Here is a 22,624-nt window from a genome sequence, read left to right as displayed (position 1 = left end):
GGAATTGGTAGGCTCCAAACTATGGTAGTTATAATTAATTTTCATTCATTAATACTTTACAGAAAGAAAAATATTAATAAAACATGTGATGGGGTGGTCAAAGCTTCATTAATATTGTTAAATGTTTATTACCTTTTTGGGTTGGTCAGTGTGTTTATAGGTATTCAGGGAGTAATTTTACATAAAGAAACGCATACTACATTACTTTTTTTTTTTTACTATTTACATAAAGCATTTGAGTAATACCACAAATTAACTTCCCACTAACAATTAACAAGGGATTAAAGTTGAACATATTGTTTTACTGTAATTTAGAGCCTTTGTGCTAAGGCAATTTTGGGAGTGTTTTCATCTTTCACACTAGAAACAATAGTGTTATAAATCTGGTCAAGCACTATGGGTTTATTTAGTAATGTAAAATCCAGTGATGATTAATTTTTCATAGCTGCCTACATATACAAGTTTTCATGGCATACAGATTGTCAAGAGAGCTCTCTAGGTTACAAAAGATACTTGTTACCAGATTTTTTCTGCTAAAATAATAACTTTAATGGAGATATAAGACAAAAAAATTAGATAAGATTTGGTACAGTATAAGACACCAACAGGGTACAGTGCCAAATTAAGAACAGATAAAAGGTCTTTAGAAGATAGCAGGTTCTAATATGTATATGTATAACTGTTTCAATTTGTGTACACCTGAAACTAACACATATTGTAAATCCACTATACTCCAATAAAAATTTTTTAAAAAAAAGATAGTAGATTCTAGCTATTTATCAAACTATATAAACTTATAAGTAAAAGCCTTACCAAATTAGTGTACCAGAGGTACCAAATTAGTATACCAAAGGAATGGGACTTAGAAAGACTGCATTTCTTTTTTGAAATTCAAAGCATCTCTAGAAACTAGAAAAGTTATTTTACAGATGACTACACGAAAATTTTAAACAACAAATGACCTACTAAGGCAACGTAAATGTTTCAAGGGTAGAAAAACTATCCCCATACTTTCCTGACATCACTCTAAACATAAGAATCACAGTATGCTAAAATCTCAAAGCTAATATATTAAACATATTTGATATTTGGGGCTTTCTGAAATTATTTTTAGAATTTTACTTTACAAGTGGGAAATGCACTTTTAATTTTTTAATGACATTTTCCTCCTAGAGATAGAATTTAGACATTTATATCTTTTCAGAGCAAAAAAGTCATCAAAATAGGAGACTAGCATAGTACCAGCCTACAGATAATGGTTACACATGCATGTGTCTTTATTAGTCTCCAAACCATTAGGAATTTATTTCAAACAAGGTTCTCTAAGTCTTCATTATTTGTGTGCAAAATCCAGAGAAAACCAGTTTATCAAATTACGATTTAGTGGTCACGATCAGGGAAAATATACTCTTCCCTGTGAAGAAATACATGTCAGTCATTGCAGAGGCAATTTAGACCTCTTTTATTGTCTGTTAACGAGGACAAACCTTTGCCAATATCTAATTACCCACGGAATCAAATTTAAATAAAATAAAGTATTAGAAGGTAGCCCATATGATAGGTATAATTTAGATGATCTTAGCCTAAATTTATCTTTTGTTCAATAAAGCACACTGATTCAGATATATGTTCCACAGATGATATGCTTTTTCTTAATCAGTGCAGAAATATAATTTATACATCCTGAAAATATCTTTATCTGTCTATCCATGAAGAAAGCTTCCTCTTATTTGCCTCTGTCTTGTTTTGAATATATAATTCAAAGGTTTACAAACTTTTCCAATGACTGTATTTCAGCTTGTGTTTCATCAGGAAACATTTGAAAGGATGTTTTTATTTTATAGGTTTACTATTTGAAATTCATTGTTGCTCAAGTTAGTAGTAGTGGGCAGTTTTCCTGTAGAGAGCAATTCCAAACACAATGAGTAGATGCCTGCTGGCTCTAATCAATAGGTTGTACCTCTTGTCCTTTCCCTATATTTGACCACACACTATTCTGTTGTCCATGGCCTCAGGCAAATCAAATTGGTCCTTTCTTCCCACCCCTCCCAAAAGGCCAAAATAGTTCAATGGCTGAATTTTAAATAAGATTTATAACTGCCTTCAATAATCCTTTGAAGTTTTCTTACTAGAATGAAACATGAGTTTTAGGAGAGTTTTCTGATTTAGTTGAAGGTGGGGGGAGTAACAAGCAATAGTCACAGCATTTTTAAACAGTATAACAATTCAGTGAAGATTATACATCAACTGATGTTGCCCTAAGTTTTCTCAGTTTTAAATGATTTTCTTTTTAATTGCTAGGGAACAGGTTTAGACACAGGAAATAAAATACAGGCCAGTCCATTATTTACATGTTCTTCATCTTGGCCATGAGGTCTTCCAAGCTTTCACCAGAATCTTCCACTGTTACTTCACGTACAGAATCTTCTTGCTATCCATAAATGAGGGAAACATGGTGAAAAAATAACCAGTTAAATAAAGTTCTTAATGCTTAGGAACATATAATCAGTAAGCCTTAACCATGTTCAACAAGTTTACAAAGTACAATTTCTTTAATAAATATGCCTTCTAATTTTTAGGATAGACAAGCAGTAATTTCAATGTTCTTGATATCTCTACAGAAGTGGTATTTTTAAATGATATTGTGGCTAAAACTTATCAATATACCAAAAAAATGGTATTGTCATTTAATCAAAATCTATTTCACTTGATCCACAAATGAGCAAAACGATTTTACATCTATGTTTTCAAACAGTTTAAACTGTGCTGTGCCTGTATTTCCATATTAACACTGAATAACTCTCTCTTTCACAAATCTTAATGCCTATAATGTAAAACACCTAAAATAGGAAATACTGCATTGGCATTATAAAATAGGTTGAAGATGAAAGAAAATAAATAGTAATTTTCTCTTATATTTACTTATGGTAAACAGATTTTAGATGTACCTTTTGCGGAACTGTATATGCCACTGTAATTCCTTCAGGTAAGTCAGGAATTGGACCTGAAGAATTTTTCAGTTCCTCTTCTGAAACCTCAGATACCAACTCAATACCTGTAAGGTTAAACTTGATCTTAAAACAGTTTTTAAGGAACTTAATGAGCAATAATCATTCAAAACTTGTATATCGGGCTTCCCTGGTGGCACAGTCGTTGGGAGTCCGCCTGCCGATGCAGGGGACATGGGTTAGTGCCCCGGTGTGGGAGGATCCCACGTGCCGCGGAGTGGCTGGGCCCGTGAGACATGGCCGCTGAGCCTGCGCATCCGGAGCCTGTGCTCCACATCGGGAGAGGCCACAACAGTGAGAGGCCCGCACACCGCAAAAAAAAAAAAAAAAAAAAAACTTGTATATCTTAATTATAATCAGTTTCCCTCCCATAAAAGATTGTTTTATGCTGCCATTTCAATTTATGAAACAATTCTTACCCCACTCATTGTCGTCATGTATTATTTCTTCCTCTTCTTGAACAACCTCCTGTGTGGGCAGTGCTGCTACCTTTTTCTGTAGAAATCATAAACAGTATCAGTGTTTTTACTCATTTTCAGTTCTCTGAAACATCAGTCAGAATTGATCAGAACCAAGAATTCAGATAGGCTTTTTTCTAAGGAAGACATACAGATAGTTAACAGACACATATCACTAATCATCAGGGAAATGCAAATCAAAACCAAAATGAGGTAACACCTGTCAGAATGACTATTATCAAAAAGACAACAAATAACAAGTGTTGGTGAGGATATGGAGAAAAGGGAAACCTTGTGCACTGTTACTGGGATTGTAAATTGTTGCAGCTGCTAAACAGTATGGAGGTGCTTCAAAATATTAAAAATACAACTACCATATGATCCAGCAATTTCACTTCTGGGCATTTTTTTTTAAGAAAACAAAAACACTAACTCAAAAGATATATGCAGGCTTCCCTGGTGGCGCAGTGGTTGAGAGTCCCCCTGCCGATGCGGGGGACACGGGTTCTTGCCCTGGTCTGGGAAGATCCCACATGCCGCAGAGCAGCTAGGCCCGTGAGCCATGGCCACTGAGCCTGCGCATCCGGAGCCCCGCATACCACAAAAAACAAAAAAACAAAACAAAACAAAAAAAAGATATATGCACTCCAATGTTCACTGCAGCACTATTTACAACAGCCAAGACATGGAAGCAACCTAAATGTCCATCAACAGATAAATGGATAAAGAAAATGTGGTACATATATACAATGGAATATTGTTCAGCCATAAAAAAGAATCTTTACTATTTGTGACAACATGGATGGAACTAGAAGTATTATGCTAAATGAAATAAGTCAGACAAATACCATATAATCTCACTTAAATGTGGGATCTAAAAACAAAACAAAATGAAAAGAGACTCACAGATACAGAAAATAAATGATGTTGCCATAGGGGAGGTGGGGAGTGAAACAGGTGAAGGGGATAAAGAGGTATAAACCTATAATTATATAATAAAAAGTCATGGATAAAATTTACAGCATAAGGAATATGGTCAATAATATTGTAATAACTTTGTATGGGGACTGATGATAACTGGACTTATCATGGTGCTTATTTCATAATATATGCAAATGTCAAATCACTATGTGGTACACCTGAAACTAACATAATATTGTATCAATACATCAAGTATATTTTAGTTTAAAAAAATTAAAATTAAAAAAAATTTTTTTAATGAATTCAGACAGTTTTATCTTACCAAAAACAAGAAAGGACTTTGAACAGAATTTTCATGTTAAAGTATGGTGAATAAATTAAACCTTTAAAAATCCAGAATCCATTTACCTTGTATTCCAAATCTAAATAATTTTTTCTTCTTTTTTAAGTTATTGTCCTATGCAATATGATCTCTCATGCATTGTGACACATTGACATATACCTTATATTCTTCCTGTTGCTTCCTACAATTTCTGTCATCACACTGAGGATTTGGCTTCATGGACATAGTAGGGAAAAAATCCTGCATTGCATTGTATCCAAGGTAAAAACTAACAGTACCAAAATTTAACAGAAACCTAGAAAAACAAATCAAAGTAGACTTAACTAAAGAAATAAAACCATAAAAGTATTAGAAAAAAAGTAACTGACTTTTTAAAAAATGACTTTAAAGAAGGTAATGATTTTTGTAACAAGCAACCCAGCAAACAAATTTCTTATCTTGTTTACAGGGCCTGGCTTATAGTAGATTTTTTTGAATGAATGCAGTGAAGAAAGGCTACTCCATTTCATCAACCATAGAATGCACTATTATTTTTTGAACATGTAATAAAGATAAAATGCTGCCAATTAAACTATGACATGTCAACAACTTTAAGAAGCATATTAATTTCACAGAAGTTGTGTGGCAGAAGTATATCTTAAAAATCTCTGAGATATGGTACTAAATCTAATTTTTTAAAGTTTTTTATATATAACTTGCTGCAAAGTTTACAATCTTAAATTTGTATTAAATCTCAATAAAATGTTACAAAAGTATTCACCCATGTAATATTCACTACCAGATCAAAATATAGTTGGCACTCAGTATCTATGGGAGATTGGTTCCAGAACACCCCCCCACCCACAGGATACCAAAATTAAGCCCCTTATATAAAGTGGTATAGTATTTGCATATAAACTGTGCACATCCTCCCATATATTTTAAATAATCTCTAGATTACTTATAATACCTAATACAATGTAAATGCTATGTAAATAGTTGTAAATACAATGCAGATGCTATATAAATAGTTGGAAGCTTGTGGCAAATTCAAGTTTTGCTTTTGGAACTTTCCGGAATTTTTTTTTAAAATATTTTCGATCCACAGTTGGTTGAATCCACAAATGCAGAACCCAAGGAAATGGTGGGCAGACTGTATAGTGCATTTCCAGTATGCCATAAAGCTCCCTGTGCTCCCTTCCAGTCAAATCTGATTCCTTTTAGAAGCTTATAGAAAAGCTGAAAAATCATGTACAAAAGATAAACAACAAAAGGAAAAAATCTGCGAATGCATGTTCTTAATATACAACAAGGAAAGACAAACTGAGCAAAGGATGTGAGAAGACAATTCACAGAAAAATATAAGTGCTCAACCCTTTTCACAACTGGAAATTAAAATGAGATACCCATTTTTCACCTATCAAATTGACAAGGATAAAAGAGTTTGATGACTCTAACACCACATACAAAACTAAACTCAAAATGGATTAAAGACCTAAATGTAAAACTGGATACTATAAAACTCCTAGAGAAAAACATAAGCAGAACACTCTTTGACATAAATCACAGAAATATTTTTTTGGATCTGTCTCCTAGAGTGATGGAAATAAAAACAAAAATAAACAAATGGGACCTAATTAAACTTAAAAGCTTTTGCACAGTGAAGGAAACCATAAAAAAAATTAAAAAACAACCTACGGACTGGGAGAAAATATTTGCAAACAATGCTACCAACAAGGGATTAATTTCCAAATATACAAACAGCTCATATAGCTCAATATCAAAAAAACAAACAACCCAATCAAAAAATGGGCAGAAGACCTAAACAGACATTTCTCCAGAGAAGACATGCAGATGGCCAATAGGCACATGAAAAAATGCTCAACATCATTAATCATTAGAGAAATGCAAATCAAAACCACAATAAGGTATCACGTCACACTGGTCAGAATGGCCTTCATCAAAAAGTCTACAAATAATAAATGCTGGAGAGGGTATGGAGAAAAAGGACCCCTCCTACGCTGTTGGTGAGAATGTATATTGGTGCAGCCACTATGCAGAATAGAAGTTCTTTAAAAAACTAAAAACAGTGTTATCATATGATGCAGCAATCCCACTCCTGGGCATCTATCCAGAGAAAACTCTAATTCAAAAAGATACATGCACCCCAATGTTCACAGCAGCACTATTTACAATAGCCAAGACATGGAAGCAACCTTGTCCATCAACAGATGAATGGATAAAGATGTGGTATATATATACAATGGAATATTACTCATCCATAAAAAAGAATGAAATAATGCCATTTGCAGCAACATGGATGGACCTAGAGATTATCAGACTAAGTGAAGTAAGTCAGACAGAGAAAGACAAATATCATATGATATCACTTATATGTGGAATCTAAAAAATTGATACAAATGAACTTATTTACAAAACATAAACAGACTCAGACATAGAAAACAAAGGGGATAGTGGGAGGGGGGCAAGGAGGGAGGAGGATAAGTTAGGAGTTTGGGATATACACACTACTGTATATAAAATAGGTTAACAACAAGGACCTAATGTATAGCACAGGGAGCTATACTCAGTATCTTGTAATAACCTATAATGGAAAAGAATCTGAAAAAGAATATATATCACTTTGCTGTACACCTGAAACTAACACAACACTGTAAATTAACTATACTTCAAAAAAAAAAGTTTGATGATACCCAATGTTACCAAAGATGTGGACAAACCAGGTACTCCCACACTGTCATGGAAATGTACCATCCTTTTGAAGGAGAAGTTTAGTAATATCTGTCAAAGTAAGTATTGCATAAACTTAGAAATTCAATTCCACTTCTAAAAATTCACACTGTACAAAAATCTACTCTACAAAGATATATGCAAGATGCTTTTTGCAGCACCGTTAATAATAGCAAAAGAATCTGTAAGTAGCCTAAATGTCCATCAATAGAGGGTTGGCTAGATATGACACATTGGTAAGAGAATACTTTGTAGCCATGATTTTCTTTTCCCCTTCTTCATAACATACTGTAAAATGTTGTGTTTAGATTAAGACCTACTGAAATTTGACAGGCTATTTGTCTCATCTGAAACAGCCCCAGACAGTTGCCTTGAGAGTTCTTATGTATTCTGGTATTTCTTTGCTGATGGCTGATAAATGATATTAGAGTGCCTCCCTGTAACATGTTGCAATTTGGTTTTTTTTTTTTGCGGTACGCGGGCCTCTCACCGCCACGGCCTCTCCCGTTGCGGAGCACAGGCTCTGGACACGCAGGCCCAGCGGCCACGGCCCACGGGCCCAGCTGCTCCGCGGTACGTAGGATCCTCCCAGACCGGGGCACGAACCCGTGTCCCCTGCATCGGCAGGCGGACCCTCAACCACTGCGCCACCAGGGAAGCCCTGAAATTTGTTCTTATTATATTGGATGCTTAAGAAACATAACTAAGCTTATTAACATTGTAAAGTGAGGGGAAAAAATGGCCTGAGTTAAGGCACAACTAAAGCAGTTCTGCTTTTCATAAAGTATGAGTTGGTTCAAAAACTCTATGACAGGGCTTCCCTGGTGGCGCAGTGGTTGAGAGTCCGCCTGCTGATGCAGGGGACACGGGTTCGTGCCCTGGTCCGGGAAGATCCCACGTGCCGCAGAGCAGCTGGGCCCGTGAGCTATGGCCACTGAGCCTGTGCGTCCAGAGCCTGTGCTTCGCAACAGGAGAGGCCACAACAGTGAGAGGCCCGTGTACCGCAAAAAAACAAAACAAAACAAAACAAAATCTCTATGACATTAATTTTAGCTTTAAAGAAACGTTTGTCTTTATTAGTTATAGTTTAGATGGTGCAGTTGCTGGGTATCTGTTTACGGATAGCAGAGAAATAACCCTAGTTAATGTTTAATCACATTCATATTATTTTTAGAAATGTTAAACCAAGATAGTGGAAGCAAGTGTATTTATGGGTCTTCACCCTTTGGCCAGATGTGCAGAAATTTAAATCATTTGGTTAATGCTTCATAAATAAATATACAAGTACCACTGAACAAGAACTATGCCAAATGGAGAGTAACACAAATATATGTGTGTTGATATATATAATATTAATTAATATATATTTAAATTAAATATATTTATATATAAAAGTATACACATATTATACATAAAATTTTTTAATGTGTATTTAAAACTAAATTAAAAGAACAAATTAAATACTTAGCTAGTCATTCCAATATTTGAAATGTTTGTCAAAAGCAAACAAGACTATTCAGAAAAATTATCCTTCACTCACTTTAACACATTTTGTACCAAGATCCCAGCAACCACGCCCATAGTAGTAGGAAGACTGGCTGCACAAACACCTTCTCGTTTCAGAGTCTTCTCATCAATATTTGCAGCAACTACAAGCGGTGGAGCACACTACATGAAAAAGAATAAAAGAAAATATATTTCAAAAGAAAGGGAAAAAAGTATAAGTTATTCCAAATAATATTCCATCAAATTCATTCAAAGTTTGGTCTTTTCTTCGAATTGTAAACATTTTCAATGCCCCTAGGAACTCCAGTACTTAACAGTGAAAAATAATAACCCAAAATGAATCACGCATACCGCAAAACAAGCAGATTCTCCAGGAATTATGAGCTGTATATGCCCTGAAACTGCATTTTCACTGACCCCAGACTCCATCCATGTTTGTCCAAGCTCATTACAAGCCTTAATAGAAATAGGTGAAAACACAAGAAAGAACATAAAAAAGCAAGAAGTAATTTACCATAAGTTCTTTTCATGAAAAACTGGAGTTTAACTAAATGAATTACAAAGAGTTTTTAAAAATTAATTTTCAGAAACAAAGAAGAAAGTTGTAAATAATGGAATTCCTTAGCAATAGCCACTCTCCTTAAAAAAGAAACTGATAGCATTCAGGTAAGCAGTCAATATAAATATCTAATTAAATTGAACCATAGTTTATTGGATTTCTTATTAGATTAATGTAAAACTTCATTTTTCTAAAATAATTTCAGCAACAAAAAAATGCAAAATGTCATTTGCAAAGTTGAAAACACAGTAATTCAAAAGAAAAAGAATTCAGTTTTAGTTTTGAGAAATCATGTGTGTAGGCAATTTATACACATTTATACATTTACTTAAAATAAATCAACAAAAGTAAAAACCAATGCCGACCAAGAATAAGACAGTATTGTAAGATATTCATTCATTTTAAAAATTGTACATCAGAATTATCTGCTGTTTTAGTTTGCTCTATTGGCATAAGAGAGAGTAGGATACTGAAATATATGCCACACCAACAAGGATAGATAGGTCACATTAGAATAAATTTCAAAAACAGGATGAGAGAACATTAAAAACAAACAAAATACATTATCAAAGGGTTTAAATGCAGAACTATTTTCAGAATGCGGAATATATACTGACAGAATATACAGGAAAATAGATAAATCCATGAATATAACACATTATACAATAGGAATACTCACTGTATTTATTGTCATTCGAGCTTCAAAATTGTCCACACAGCTAAGAACTAGGTCAACAGGTTTTCCTTCTTCTAATCCACCATTACTAGGCAAAGAAAATAAATTTTATTTGAAAAAAATCAGGACACAAAATACACTCTAATTAGACTTTATTTGTTCAGTCAATACATTTAGTCTTTCAGTAAATGTTTGAGTATAATTATAACATAGCATTTAATATTAAAGACCCAGTATACATTGAGTATTCACTATTACGAACATAATATCAATGATATTACAGTATTTCTTATACAAGATGTAAAAGGGTGCAAAAAATATAAAATCTGTTCACAAAAGTTACCATTTCCCTATCAGCTTTCACAGACTTTTACTCATGTTTCACTACAAATGTAAATGTAATAAAGTTAACTGAATACAATCGAATATTTCAATGGTGTTAGTCTGCAGAAAACCACTTTCAGATAGAAGTATAATCTATAACAGAACTCATAATTGAGGCCCCTTGTTATATCATAATAACAGGTTTTTTTAGATGTGTTTTTATTTTGTTGTTACTATAGTTTTTGGACAATATATGTTTTTTACTGAGCTCCCAATACATAAAAATTACACAAAAAATTTTAAAACTATTTTAAAAACAAAATATATACCAACTCAGTGAATTAATTAATCATTGACAGATTTTCTAATAATACTTAAAATGAGCTGGACATTGTGCAAAATATTCATAAATAAAATTTTACCTTATTCTATTCATGAAATGTTCAAAATTTTCTACTGTGGTTATATTGTAGTTGTGTACTTCAAAAAGAACATCAGGATTAATGTTCCTAAGAGGGAAAAACGGAATGATTATAAAAACTACTAGTAAAACAGTAAGAGAAAGCAAGATAAAGAACTAAAAGAGCTAAAAATCATTTAACAGATGTTAGAGAAATGGCATTCAAGCCACTCAAAGAAAATCCAAAGTCCTCTTCTACCTCTTTTGTCCCACTTCAAGGACCAGGTTCAAAATACATAGACTGTCAGAAGGATTACAAAAATATTCCCACAATCTATGTGGCTGGGAATTAAACCTTTATTAACTCTGTTAGCTACAGTTCAGCCTGACAGAAGAGCTTCTTTGTTTCTTATCCAATTCAGTGCAAATATGTTTAGGACCACAAAGAAATGTCCTAGAGTAAGGGTTGGCAAAGTCTGGCTCTTGGGCCAAATCTGACTACCACCCTGCCACCTTTTTTTTTTTGTAAGTTCTGCAAGCTAAGAAGAGTTTCTACATTTTTAAATGGTTGCAAGAAAACAAAAAAGTCAAAAGAAGAACAATATTTCATGATGTGAAATTTTATATGAAATTTAAATTTCAGAGTCCATAAATAAAGTTTTTACTGGAGCAGTCGTGCTCATTCACTTTTATTGATATATTGCCTACAGCTACTACAACTGCATAGTTGAGCAGTTTTGACAGAAACCATATGGCTCTCAAAGCATAAAATATTTACTCTCAAAAAAGAGGCTGCCAACCCAGATCAAAGAGGTAAGAAAATTCTTTTTGTATAAGTGAAACCTGCATTTTTATAAAGGAGAATACAGGTGCATTTATATGTTAGTTTAACTCATACTAAATACACACAGGAAGATTTCACCAATTTCACTGCCTTCAACTGGTATTCCATTTACCTCAAAGTATGTTCTGCTGCTTGAACTTTACTTAATCCTGCTTGATGAGGCTGGAAGAAAAGTCTATTCATATTGGCCAGTTCCACCTTGTCATAGTCAAAGAGTAGCAACTAAAATGAAAATAGTGGTATTCTGATGAAAAACGTACCAAAAAACAAACTAAAAATAACAAACTAGTCAGCTTTCCACCTGATGGGTTTAACTGTTTGACAGTAATAATACTAATTCTGAAATACTAGGTGCCATATATTAACTCATTTAGTGACCATACAATATATAGGTACTCTTATCCTCGTTTTAGAAATAAGACAACTAGGGTACATGCCCAAAAGCCACTCAGCTAATATGTAGTAAAAATGGGATTCAAATTCAGGCATTCTCAATCCAGCATCTGTACCCTAAACACAACACTGTACTGCCTCTCTAAATGATTAGCTCAAAAATTAATGTTCATTCCATTTCATTGTAATTTTTACAAACTGCGCCAAAATCCTACTTCATTCCAATGTTTGGCTAAAAACCAAGAACCCATTAGATAAATGAAATTTTTAAATAAGATAAAAACAAATGCTGTAACTTAAAACCATAGTATAACACAATTCCTTTCATGAATAAGGCACTATATATACTCATGCCACGGCTAAAACATTATTCCAAACAGAATTATTAACCAATCAGTTAATTGTTGTTTCCTGCTATATATTTAGGCATGACAGCATTTGTCAAACACACTCACACAACTTTAAAATGGCCGAAAGGTCCATTTCTTATCAATAAGAACAGGTTGAACCCAAGTATATCCACAGTCCCTTTTTTTTTAATTATCTAAAATTAAATTTTTATTGGATGAGACTAAGAGTAGATTAGACATTGCAGGGGAAAAAGAGGATCAATGAACTTGAAAGCAGAGCAATGCAATTTATCTACAGTGATGGAAAAAAGAACCAAAAAAAACAAGAAACAAAAAACTGAGCCTCTAGACCTATGGAATAATTCAAAGCAGTGTAAAAATGATATACAGTTCCCGAAGTTCCTTCTTTATCTAAAATTCTGTGACTTTGTAATATAATTCTCAGCACCCTAAATCTAAAAATAAAAACAAAAATGGGATTTTCTTCTCAATACAGAAACTAAAAAATGTTTACCCAGCCCATAAAAACAACACATAGGTAACTCTCAGTATTTTGCTAGAAAAGATATCACTTATACTCTCTATGAAACTTTCTAACCCTACCTAGAGTCTCCAAAATTTGGTTTACTTAATCTCAAGTCAACAATATTTATTAGGTCAGGCCAAGTTTTAAATTTGAGTTTCGGCCTCATAGCTGGTTTATGAGTAAGTTGTAGGAAATCCTATATTTGGGGACAGGAGGTGTGAGTAGTAACCATGTCACTAATTAGATCTGCTTCTGGGTAAGTCACTTTCACTGTTTAGGACTGTATTCTCATCTGTAAAATAAGGCAGTTGATCTAGATCTGGTGATTCAGTGTGCCCCAGGAATACCAGAACTTTCAGGGATAAGAAGTGGGCTCTGGATCTCCAATCCTCCACTTCCCTACTCAACCCCATGAAACAGCTTCTTGTTTCTCTGTTTTACATATTGAATAAAGAGTTCTGAAACTTACCTATGTAGATCCTTAGCTTACAAACTTGAGTTTACACTGGAACCACTGTATTTAAAAAATACAAATGTGTAGGTCTCAACCCCAGAGGTTCTGATTAACCTATTATGTGGTACAGTCCGAACCTAAGAATTTTTTTAAACATACAAGGTGATTCTAATTACAGAAATATTTGCTAACTGTTCTAGACCCTTGCTACTCAAAATGGGGCCTGGGATAACCCCGTCAGCATCACCTGAAGCTTGTTAGAAATACTGGAGTACTTCCACAACTTTAATATGCCTACGAATCACCTCGAGTTCTTGTTAAAATATAGATTCTGATTCAGCATGTCTTGGGTGGGGCCTAGGAATCTTCATTTATAACAAGCTCCCAGGTGATGCTGTTCTTAAAGCATGGTCCCCAGAACAACATCATCAGAACCACCTGGGAACTTGTTAGAAATGCACATTCTTAGGTCCACCTGAAACCTATAGAATCAAAACCACTGGGGTAGAGTCCGGCAATCTGTTTTAATAAGGCTTCCAAGTGATTCTAGTGCACACTCAAACCTGCGACCAGCAAATCTCCATGATCTCTACCACCCTTGATCAGTCAGCCAAGGCATATATGTCAGGTATAAGCAATTATTGGCTAGCTTTTATAAACTTCTTGAAAGGCTTTAAAATGTTAAACATTTTTAGTATTTTGGTGTTGTCTTTTCTATATTGATAAATAAGTGCCAACTTTGAAACCACTTCCTTTTAAGAATTTGGGGCATGGAGTGGACCAACATATTAAAAAGCATTGATAAAGCAAACATTTTTCCACAAAGTTTAGCAAAATGATATACAATTGTGGAAAACTTATGTATTCAACCACTATCTATCTAACATCATGGACTCTGGCTTTACAAATCTAAGATTGGTAGGCTGATTCCTGGTACAAAGTTAACTTCTCCTTCCTACCCAATCAAATCAATTTTAGAAAATAGTATGGGACTTCCCTGGCAGTCCAGTGGTTAGGACTCAGCACTTTCACTGCCATGGCCCTGGGTGTTCAATCCCTGGTCGGGGAACTAAGATCCTGCAAGCCACACAGTACAGCCAAAAAAAAAAATTTTAGAAAAAAGTAAAAAAAAAAAAAAAAAAGAAATGTATGGGCTAAAAAAAATCTGGAGCATTCACCATTTCAAATTCAAGAGTAAGAAAGGTACATGCTTTCTAGTTTGTCTTGTATAAAAACTGTGTTTAAAAATTTTTTTTTGGATGTTTCAGTGTTTCACTACACACTTTATCAATTTAACAGCCTTCTTCCTAAACTTGTATGTCTAAAACACTTAAATCCCAACAGAAAAGTTCCTGAACAAAATCAGATAGTCCTTGTTTAATTAGTAATAATATTAGCTTCCTTTTGGGTGGGTTTATGTCTTAACCCCACCCACTGGGGTAGAAAAAACAACCTGAATAAATACACCACAAATCACGGACCTAGATTCTGTCATACAGAGTGAAGTAAGAAAGAGAAAAACAAATATCGTATATTAACGCATATATGTGGCATCTAGAAAAATGGTACAGATAAACCTATTTGCAGGGCAGGAATAGAGACACAGACATAGAGAACAGACATGCGGACGCCGCAGGGGGGGTTAGGGAGGTGGGATGAATAGGGAGATTGGGATTGATCTATATACACTACCATGTGGAAAACTGCTAGTAGGAACCTGCTGTATAGCACTGGGAGCTCAGCTTGGTGCTCTGTGGTGATCTAGATGGGTGGGATGCGGGGGGATGGGGGGGAAGGGGGTGGGAGGGAGGTGCAAGAGGGAGGGGATATATGTATACATATACTGATTCACTTCGATGACACCAGAAACTAAAACAACATTGTAAAGCAACTATACCCCAATTTAAAAAACAAAAAAACCCGGGATAGAAAAAAATTAAATAAATAAATACACCACAAATCAATAAGCCATCAGTAAGAAGAAAAGAAATTCTAATTTGTACCTGATTTACTCCAGAAGTGATTGGGTTCCCTAAATGATAGACAAAGAGAGATGTTTTTACCTTACCAATGCCACATCTTGTCAGCATTTCAGCAGTCACACTGCCAACTCCACCAACACCTACTATTGCTACAGCAAAGGTACGGATTTTCTGTAAAATGCAAAATTATATATGTATTGGTTAATATTCTTCATCGGGGCTTCCCTGGTGGCACAGTGGTTAAGAATCTGCCTGCCAACGCAGGGAACACGGGTTCGAGCCCTGGTCCGGGAAGATCCCACATGCCGTGGAGCAACTAAGCCCATGCGCCACAACTACTGAGCCTGCGCTCTAGAGCCTACGAGCCACAACTACTGAAGCCCGCACACCTAGAGCCCGTGCTCTGCAACAAGAGAAGCCACCGCAGTGAGAAGCCTGCACACCGCAACAAAGAGTAGCCCCAGCTCGCCGCAACTAGAGAAAGCCTGCGCGCAGCAACAAAGACCCAATGCAGCCAAAAATAAATAAATAAATAATAATGCTTCATCGGAAATGTCATCGAAAGTTATTTTCATTTACTGAAATCATCTTCAAAAACTTGGAAGGGTTTATCTTACCTCATAGTCACTTACAATTCCCATTCGTTTCAATGCCATCAGGCGGCTTAAAACAAAGGAAAGAAATATTTTAAGGCTTACAATCTTTTAATTAATAGTGATATAGGTAAACATACATCATCACAGAAAATAAACTGTGAGAGAAGAAACAGTGAGTGTGAGAGAGAGAGAAATCTTACAGCTAATTTTTACCAGATGAAACTAAATTACTTCAGCACTGATGCCTGAATACCCTCCCTCCAAGATGTAGCCTGTGCAACAAGATTTTTTAAAAGTTCCTCATACATTCTAATGTGCAGTCAAGATTGAGACCTATTGACTCAAATGTTGTTTCCAGAGAATGGGTCAAAGTGAAATTTCAACATTTTCCCATGCTTATTAGTATATGTAAATATTTAATGTTTAACTCAAATTTAATGTTTAATGTTTAACATCAGAATAATCTCATGGCTGGAATTCTATTCACTTGTTGCCTCTGCCCACAATGGATAATGTCTACTTTCAGTAAGCACCTCTTATACCAAGGACTCTAAGAGGTATTTACCTAGTTACTGCTAGTCTGTTATCTTCAGTATTTTAGGGTTTTTTTTAAAATACATATACTTTAAAACTATACACATATACATACAATCCCCATTAGTTTACACTTTAAGAGTCAAATAGTTCTATTAGGCTTGTTAGGAAACTCAGCAGTGTTCTGGCCTGCACCCCCATTTTCCTCTCCTCACTCATTTTTAACTCTGTTACCAGGATATCTCTAAGTAACATGCTAACACTGTTATTTCTTGATTTTCAGGTTTAGGTACTATCTGAAGATTTCACTCTTTATCATTAAACACAAATATTTCCCATCTCACCAGCCTCTTGATATTGTTATATGGTCATTTTGGTTAGATGTTAATACTGTTCACAACTGGACAACGTAGTATATTAGAATTTACCCTTTCCTGTATGATCCCCACCCTTGAAGTTAATAATTGTGTTTGTTCTTATGTTTACTTTTCTATGTATTTTCACAAATTCAACCCCAGTTGTCTAAAATTCCTCTAGATACAGTCATATACATGAGGTGTTCTAGCAATTTCTTCTTAAAGATATACTAGAATCTTCTGACATGTCCCCATGTGCACATTTACTGCACATACAGCTCCCATCCTGCATTCTCCCTTCATCATATTACAAATTCTCAATTCTTCATCCTGTATTAATCTCCTGCTTCTGGTACCTTAGAGCTCAATGGTTCTAAAGTGTGGCCTATGGATCAGTGGCCTATGGAATTTGCTAGAAATATCATTTCTTGAGTCCCTACCCTATAATCACCAAGCGAATCAAACTTTGGATGTGGGGCCTAAACAATCTGTGTTTGAACAAGCTCCCCAAGTAATTGTGATGCACACTAAAGTTTGAGAGCCTCTGCTGTAGATTATTTCTTAATTTATTCTCTTGCTATGGTTGGAAGAACATCTTCTCATAGCTTTGTAAAGGGTGCAAGGAAGGTAAATTTTGAGAACATGTATGTCTGAAAATGTTATTTACCAAACGTCTTAAAAATGTTTTACCAAATTCTATTTTTAGAAATGTATTATAAAAATGACAAATTGAAGGGTACATAATCGTCGAAAGCTACACCTACACACACACACACACACACACACACACACACACACACACACACAGTTGACAGTTTAACTTGGTATAGAATTTTATGTTAGAAACATTTTCCTTCAAAATTTCTAAGGTGCCTTCTAGCTTCTGAAATCTCATGATGTCCCTTAGAGTGAATCTATTCTCATCAATTGTGCTGAGTACTTGTTGGACTCTTTCAAATAGGAAACATGTTTTTTCAGTTCTGGGAAATTTCCTTGAATAATGTGATGATGTCCTTGTTTGGTTGGTTTGTTTTTCCTGGACTTTCTGAAACTTCTATTATTTCGAAGTCGGACCTCTTGGACTAGTCCTCTATTCTTAATTTCTTTCTCCTATTGTCCACCATTTTAGTTTTCTGCTCTGTTCTCTGGATTTCTTTCAACATTATTTTCCAAATCTTCTATTGAGATTTTCACTTTTGTTATCATTCTCCATTTGCAAGAATTCTTTTCAATTATCTGAATGATTTCTTTTTGTAGTAACTTGTCCTGTTTCATTTATATAACATCTTTCCTTTCTGAAGATACTAATAATAATATTTGGGTTGTGTTCCCCTTACATAGTCTATTCAAATAACTAATTTTATTTTCCTTCTTTCACATTAGGAGCTTCTCTCATCCTTTATTCTGCTCATATTTAAGAGCCAGACACTAATAAAGGCAAGGATGTGGGCATTGCTTGTTTGACTTTGGGCTTCACTGTAAGGTGATCAGTTGAGAAACCCACAATGTCAGTGTCTTTCAGTCTCTCTTCTTGGTGCTCTCAGATTCCCCAGAGAAGAATCTTTCAATTTCCAGCCTGAAAAGTCTTTATGCCTGTAAGTTTGGGGGTGTTAAATGGAAGAACAAGGTTGGGAGTCCTAGCATTCAGTATGTAAACATTTAGTTAATCCCCTTTCTTCAGGTATGAAGGCTTGCTTTAATTATTAATATAAATCCTCTATTTTACTCTCCAATGAGTAAATCTCTAGTCTTCTCTCCTGATAGAGAAGAGGCATTTGCCCAGCTCCCCAAAGTGAAGTAGTGAACCTGGGTTGTTTCTTCAACAGATTTTCAGCCATATCTTTCTTAGCCCTACCTTAAGCCCTTCTAGAAATACTATGCCTATTCTTGAGCTTTTGGGGAATTCTGTGGTATAAACTGGGTTGCAGCCTTTAGAGTCAATTTCTTTGGATCCTTTAAATCAGTTATCAGTCATCCATCCCTTTTCTAGATTCTAAAACTGTCTAACTATAATCTTTTAAGTACAGGGACTCACCCATCCCCCAATTACTTATAGAAACCCTCTTTTTTCAGTGGGGGTTTATTCCTTTTTAAAAACTCCTTTACTTTCATTTTAGTGGGATTGGGTAGACAGTGATAATATATGCCTGTGATCAATCTGCCATCTTTACCTTGATGCTCTCTTTAATCTTTATATATAATGCTGAGAAGAATGCAACCTCCTTTTATGAATGGGGGAAAAGATTCAGGTTAATTAACTTGCCCAAGATTAGCTAAATGGCAAACAATTATTCAGAGCTGGGTTTTTGAGCCAGTATTTAAAACCAGGTTTTCTAATTTCAAAGCCTCTCCTCACCTCTTCATTTAGTCAACATGCTTCTAATTATATTACATACCACACAATTTTACAGTTACTTGTGTTGATCATTATTCTACAACCAGTGAATCTCCCAAACCAAAGCAAAAGGTCTTTGAGGGTCAGGGGCTTTATATTTCTAGTGTATCACTTGATGCAATTAAAATGATGTAAGAAACCTACAAATCCCTCTCCTATATTTTTTCTGATAACCATGTATCAATACTTTATCATATTTCTTACCATTCATATTGCAATCCCATGTTTACTTTTCTATCTATCTCACACTCATCTGGTAACCTCTGGAGGGAAATGACCATGTCTACTTTGTATTCCCAGTGTCTATGCATAATAATAAGTGGTAGATAACATTATCCAGCTGGAGATGAAAAGGTGCTCACTAAATATTTGCTGAATGAACAACAATTCAAAAACTTAAGGCTGACCTTTATCAAATTTCCATGTACTAGTGCAGAGCTTTGGGTGACAACTGCCATCTCCTAAGTAGCAGTTTTAATAAAGACAAATGGTGCAAATAATATAGAAAATAATAAATGTTTAAATTTGAGTTCTGAATGTTAGGTTTGTGGTCATTACAATGTCAAGGAATTATCTCACATTAAAATGATATCTGAAAGATGATTCTAAGTATATGATCGGACTTCCCTAGTGATGCAGTGGTTAAGAATCTGCCTGCCAATGCAGGGGACATGGGTTCGAGCCCTGGTCTGGGAAGATCCCACATGCCACAGAGCAACTAAGCCCGTGCACCACAACTACTGAGCCTGAGCTCTAGAGCCCGTGAGCCACAACTACTGAGGCCCACGTGCCACAACTACTGAAGCCCACACACCTACAGCTTGTGCTCCACAACAAGAGAAGCCATCACAGCAATAAGAAGCCCATGCACTGCAACGAAGAGGAGTCCCCACTCAACTAGAGAAAGCCCGCGCACAGCAACAAAGACCCAACGCAGCCATAAATAAATAAACAAATTTATTTTAAAAAATAAATATATGATCCACATTCCTTTGCTTTTCTTGGAGGGAATATTTCAAAATTTTCATTTATAAAATTGAAAAATGTTTAAGAATGCCAAATGGAATAGTTCCCACTCATTCTAATTAGAGATGTCAATTCATGCTTATTCAACCTCTAAAAATTTTGGATGGTTAACCCCTCATATCTCAAAACTAAAAGAAAAAAAAATTTTTTTTAACATAGTAAGATAGGGCTTCCCTGGTGGCGCAGTGGTTGAGAGTCTGCCTGCCGATGCAGGGGACACGGGTTCATGCCCCGGTCCAGGAGGATCCCACATGCCACGCAGCAGCCGGGCCCGTGAGCCATGGCCGCTGAGCCTGCGCGTCCGGAGCCTGTGCTCCGCAACGGGAGAGACCACAACAGTGAGAGGCCCGCGTACCGCAAAAAAAAAAAAAAAAAAAAGTAGTAATATAAATGAGAGAAAAGCAAGAATCTGGCATGATTTCACTTAATTTGAATTAAAATGAACTCTTTTGTAATTATGGAACAATTATAATTTTGGTCAGGTTTTTCTATTACAAATAAAATTGTAATTAACATCTTTGTGCCTAAATACTGGTCTGCATTTTAGATTGTAAAAAAAAAAAAAACATGCACCCTAAGACTTCCACTGAGGCTTTATATGTCATAAATAAAACCGTTCTTTAAAATCCAAACTCTCCTGCTCTTTGAAGAGAAAGAGCAACAATAATATCTTTCCTGTTTCACCTACTCTAAAACTATCCAGTTTTTAGCCACACTACTAAATGGCTTATTTATTTTTACCGGGGAGACAGTTCCATGTGCACTTTGGAGTAAGACAAACCTAATGCCAGTCCAGGCCTTTTTAGCTACTGTTAGCTCTATGACCTGCGGCAGGTCACAGCAGCTCTCTAAGCCTCATTTTTCTCACTTATAAAATGGGGATAAAATAATAGTAGCAATCTCCTAGGGTTGTGGTGAAGAGGGAAAGTGACAGTGCACGCCCGCTGAATTAACAAATCTTAGGAAAAGAAGAAAGGAGAGGAGCAGACAGGCCTGGGGAAGTCCAATGGTTTTAGAGCTAATCCAGCTCTCTCCACCATGCCCCCAATTTAAGAAACACAGAAGACTTTATGAAGCTCCCAAGTTTATGCTTAGCGGGTTTTACATCTGGTGTCTTCTGAAAGTTTTTACTCTCAGTTTTACGCAGAGCGAGGAAGACTAATAGAAGCAGGGGCGGTAGTTAACTGAATACGTGTCCTCAGCAAGCACAGGAGCAGCACCATATGGCTGATTCAGTTGGTTTTTTAAAGAAAAGGAAGAACACGTTTCACCAGTACTAAGATTTGGTCTTGCCCGTTTGGGAACAGGACCCCAGAACAAGAAAAGGGAGTTGCGAGGCCATGTGAGCTGGACAGCAGCGGGGAGCGCCTCACTCCTGACCACCTGAAGACGGTGACCTCGCCCCTCTCCCCGCCCCGACCCACCACGCAGGTCACCTGTAGGGGTTGGAATCCACCACCTCGGGGCTCATCTTTTCGATGCGGGCCCGACCGCCTCCTCCATCGCCGCCCCCCAGGGCCCGGCGACTTCTCTCCTGGGCCAGTTCCCGCTCCAGCTCCTCGACCCGCTGCTGCAGCCGCTCCACAGACTCGGCCATGGCTGGGACCCCGGCCGCCAGCGCTCCCAGCCCCGGCCGTCGACGTCGCCGCCGCCCCACGCTGTTGGCCTGCTGGGCCCGCGAGGGGTATGTGAGGAGGCACCTTGCGGCGGCCTTCCTAGCCCACAACCCTGAGGAAGCCCTCCCAGCGCCTCCCGGACTGACCGTCTCCGCCGCTCCCGCGGGCCTCTCAGCGCGCCGCTTCCGGTGCGTTGCAGTCATCGTTCCCCCTCCAGGAAAAACCAGCCCTTTCAGTTTCCCTCTTCGCCCGGGCCGAAGCAGGGCCCGGGTCATCAGTGTCCAGAGCCGGCGGCCTGCGTTGTTGCCTTTCCAACCGGGCGGCCAGGAGAATCCCCAGGATCTTTTATTCCTGGGCTCGAGGTCCTGACGGGCCCTTTTCTGAACCGGACCCTATAGGTCTTCCGCCTGCCGGTGCGTTAAATTTGGAGGCGGAGGAGACTTCGGCGTTCATGTTTACCCGTAGTGACTAAAGTGGTTTTGCTTTCTTTAGAATTGAGGCCTACAACTCTGAGGCTGACTGAAACTTTTAAATCCAAACACACGAGGCCCTTCTGGCATTTCCTGACACAGCCCAAGTCCTGGGCCAGTGCTGCCCAGCGGCGGCACCTGGATGGGGGGTGGGGGT

General features: G+C 36.6%; 1 protein-coding gene across 6 annotated transcripts; it reads right to left on the bottom strand.

The window, feature by feature from the left end:
* Positions 1 to 104: 104 nt before the first annotated feature.
* On the bottom strand, positions 105 to 22,573 carry UBA5 (ubiquitin like modifier activating enzyme 5). Of its 6 annotated transcripts, none has more exons than XM_032629605.1 (13): positions 22,144 to 22,416; positions 21,818 to 22,047; positions 16,092 to 16,137; positions 15,496 to 15,645; positions 11,882 to 11,991; positions 10,948 to 11,034; positions 10,205 to 10,289; positions 9,318 to 9,422; positions 9,001 to 9,128; positions 4,890 to 5,025; positions 3,428 to 3,503; positions 2,949 to 3,055; positions 105 to 2,431 (listed from the first exon to the last, which is right to left on the bottom strand). In XM_032629605.1, the coding sequence occupies exons 1-13, from the start codon at positions 22,270 to 22,272 to the stop codon at positions 2,348 to 2,350; spliced, it is 1,473 nt and encodes a 490-aa protein (XP_032485496.1). In that variant the 5' UTR covers positions 22,273 to 22,416; the 3' UTR covers positions 105 to 2,347. The 6 variants fall into 6 exon arrangements, with proteins under 6 accessions (XP_032485496.1, XP_032485497.1, XP_032485495.1 ...); XM_032629606.1 differs by having other exon boundaries at positions 15,556 to 15,645; XM_032629604.1 differs by having other exon boundaries at positions 15,556 to 15,645; positions 21,818 to 22,573.
* Positions 22,574 to 22,624: the final 51 nt, after the last annotated feature.

Source organism: Phocoena sinus, chromosome 4, assembly GCF_008692025.1.
Source record: "Phocoena sinus isolate mPhoSin1 chromosome 4, mPhoSin1.pri, whole genome shotgun sequence".
Lineage (NCBI taxonomy): Eukaryota > Metazoa > Chordata > Mammalia > Artiodactyla > Phocoenidae > Phocoena > Phocoena sinus.
Note: the sequence above shows the minus strand (reverse complement) of the source record. Positions and strands in the feature narration are given on the sequence as shown.